At 41.2% G+C, this 3,292-nt stretch overlaps 1 protein-coding gene across 1 annotated transcript in view; it reads left to right on the top strand.

The window, feature by feature from the left end:
- The first annotated feature begins 1,309 nt into the window (after positions 1–1,309).
- The window catches only part of SPC25 (SPC25, NDC80 kinetochore complex component), a 12,682-nt gene continuing 10,699 nt past the window's right edge, over positions 1,310–3,292 (top strand). Inside the window, exons 1-3 of the mRNA XM_010858926.1 lie at positions 1,310–1,446; positions 2,461–2,613; positions 2,718–2,783. Of these exons, the coding sequence (XP_010857228.1) occupies positions 2,475–2,613; positions 2,718–2,783 (205 nt within the window). The 5' untranslated portion in view covers positions 1,310–1,446; positions 2,461–2,474. The remainder of the gene's footprint in view (positions 1,447–2,460; positions 2,614–2,717; positions 2,784–3,292) is intronic.

A 3,292-nucleotide genomic window follows, 5' to 3' on the forward strand; every position in this document is an offset into this window, starting at 1 on the left:
TGCCACCTCTTCTTAATATCTTCTGCTTCTGTTATCTGTAATTAATTGAAGAAATAAATTGACTGCAAGACATTAGTGCTTTGTTAATATCATCAACTATATTCTCTCAAACTCAACATATTAAAATTATAACTCATGATGCTTCTTCCTCCCAATACCTCTCCCTGAAAATACCAGATCTGCTGAATAGACAGCTTCAATTCTGCCATCAACATCATCATTGTTTCAAACCTTAAATTACCGCTGACTTACTACTCTGCTTTTCACATTAATCTACAATACAGCCAATCAGAGACAGCAGGTAGCAAGAATCCTGGCTATAAAAAGTTTTTATGTATTATTTTTCACTGAAGTATAGTTGAAAATATTGTAAATCAAAACTATATTAGTTTCTGGTATACAACGGTAATGCTTCAATATTTTTACAGATTATATTCCAGTTAAAGTTATCATAAAATATTGGCTATATTCTCTGTGCTATATAAAATATTCTTGTAGTTTATTATTTACATAGTAGTTTGTATTTATTAATCGCCTACCCTTATCTTGCCCCTCCCTTTCACTATTAAAAATTTTGTGTTGCTGAGTTTCTACTGCGGCTGGGACTACCAGTATTAGTTACTGCCTTTTCATGTTTCTGTTTTAATTCACAGGGTTAAAACCAGAGTCAAGAAATTTTGGAATTTGTTATTATTATTAGCCAATAAACAGTAATATTTCAGCCACTAGACAGATTAAGCAATGGTATTTTTATAAGCTTTATTAAGTGAGTGAAGTCGCTCAGTCGTGTCCGACTCTTTGCAACCCCATGGACTGTAGCCTACTAGGCTCTGAGGAGCTTCTCAGTCCATGGAATTTTCCAGGCAACAGTACTGGAGTGGGTTGCCATTTCCTTCTCCAGGGAATCTTCTCAACCCAGGGATTAAACCTGGGTGACCCGCACTGCAGGCAGACGCTTTACCGTCTGAGCCACCAGGGAAGCCTTAGTTTTATTTAAGCTACCTGTAGCATTAAAGAAAAGGCTATATACTTGGCAACAGAATACAATTAAAGTTCAATATTTATATTTTTTTTGCGGAAACCTTTATCTGAAAAGGATGAATGGCCAGTCAGGCGAGTCCTCCAGGAGCTGTAATACTTTCCTGAAGTAGAGCTGACGAGGTCGGCTGTTCTCAAAAAAGAACTACCAATCCCAGAATGCCATTTTCTCTATTTTTCTCGCGAGAATCCCAGAGGGCTAGCTCAACCAATCCCTTCATGAAAGAGCCTACGCTATAAGCCAATAAGAAGGCGTATGGGAGCCCAAAGGCGGGAGGCGGAAGGCGCCTTAGGTTTGAAATAGGAAAGCTGGCTTGGCTGCGGCAGCGCATTTTGGAGTTCGGCTGTTGATTGAGATCGATTCAGGTCTTGTGGGGCAGGTGGCCGGGCTCAGGCCTGCCGGAGAAGGTGGGAATTGAGCTGGGCTCCGAAACCCGCCTGTCGCGGTAGGGGAAAGTGGGTTTGGAGGCGGAATGCGTATTTTTGGGGCGGAGTCTGAAATGTACCTCTTGTTGCTGTTTAGGGAGCAGAATGGGCAGCCACAAGGCAGAGGGGTTTGGGGTTTCACCGAAGACAAGTCTGCGAATTTTCTGAGGAGATTTTATGTCATTGGGAAGGTTGTAGCGTTACAGAAAAGCGATGGGACCTGGGATCTTAGATCCTTTCACAGGGGAGGAACTGAGGCCGGGAAAGTCGAGGTTACTTGTACAGGTCCTGGACTAAACCTACTAAACTGTCCTCCAGTTTCCATTTTACTGCCACCTGCCCTGATCTGGAGGTGGAGGAGGAAGGAGTGTAGATAAGTGGGATCTTACCCCATGATACGGGCTGTGCCTTCCGGGACCTGGCAATCCAGGCCGGAATCAAAAGGGTCAGAGTTGGAAGGAGTCTAAGCAGTCCCCAACTTTACTTGTGAGAAAACGGAGGCAGAGTCATATTTCCCAGGGTCAGAGTGAGTGTTGCGTGGGGATAACAGTCATTGCTACTAATGAATTCCTAGGGAGTGATGGTGTTCTGATTTCCTGCTGCACCTATACCATAGTTAAGTTTCAGTGGCTTGATATGCCCTGGGATATTTAGAGTTAAAAGTAAGTTGCTATGGGAGTAGGGGTTTAAGGGATGCACATTACCCTGTCAACAAGGATTTACTGTATAGCACGGTAGATTGAAATCTTGTAATAAACTATAATGGAATCGAGTAGAAAAATAGAATATAGATATATATATGACTGAATCACTTTGTTGTACACCTAAAACTGACACAGTATTGTAAATAAACTATACTTCAGTGTATTAAAGAAAGTAAGCTGCTAACCATTTTCTAGCAAATATCAAACTGCAAAAATATACTTGACTAAAATACGTGGCTGATATGGTTTCAGTAACTTAAAAAATACAAAGTGTGTCCTATTTGTTTTGTAGCCTTGTCTTACAAAATGGTAGAGGATGAACTGGCACTATTTGATAAAAGCATAAATGAATTTTGGAATAAATTCAAAAGCACTGTCAGTGACACCTCCTGTCAGATGGTGGGACTAAGAGAAACCTACAAGGACTCCATTAAAGCGTTTGCAGGTACCTATATTTAACTTATAACATGCTGTTATTCTTTGTTGTTCTTGTCTGTTTTTTAGTGTAATTTCAGCTGAATTGAAACTTCAACTCCTTTCCTCTTTCAGAAAAGCTGTCTGTGAAATTAAAGGAAGAAGAACGGATGGTTGAAATGTTTCTGGAATATCAAAATCGTATGTGACAAAGTGTAGAAATAGATCATAGAGTTTTTTTAGATTAAACATCTTCAGAAAATCCCTCATACAAGTAAAACAGTGTGTTTATATATATCAGTTCAGTTCAATCGCTCAGTCGTGTCCCACTCTTTGCAACCCCATGGACTGCAGCATGCCAAGCTTTCCTGTCCATCACCAACTCCCAGAGCTTGCTCAAACTCATGTCCATCGAGTCGGTGATGCCATCCAACCATCTCATCCTCTGTCATCCCCTTCTCCTCGTGCCTTCGGTATTTCCCAGCATCGGGGTCTTTTCCAGTGAGTCAGTTCTTTGTATGAGGTGGCCAAAGTATTGGAGCTTCAGCTTGAACATCAGTCCTTCCAATGAACACCCAGTCCACCTTTAGGATGGACTGGTTGTATCTCCTTGCAGTCCAAGGGACTCTCAAGAGTCTTCTCCAATACCACAGTTCAAAAGCATCAATTCTTTGGCACTCAGCTTTCTTTATGGTCCAACTCTTTTAAGC

Source organism: Bison bison, unplaced genomic scaffold (genome assembly GCF_000754665.1).
Source record: "Bison bison bison isolate TAMUID 2011002044 unplaced genomic scaffold, Bison_UMD1.0 scf7180017864452, whole genome shotgun sequence".
In the NCBI taxonomy this organism is placed as follows: domain Eukaryota; kingdom Metazoa; phylum Chordata; class Mammalia; order Artiodactyla; family Bovidae; genus Bison; species Bison bison.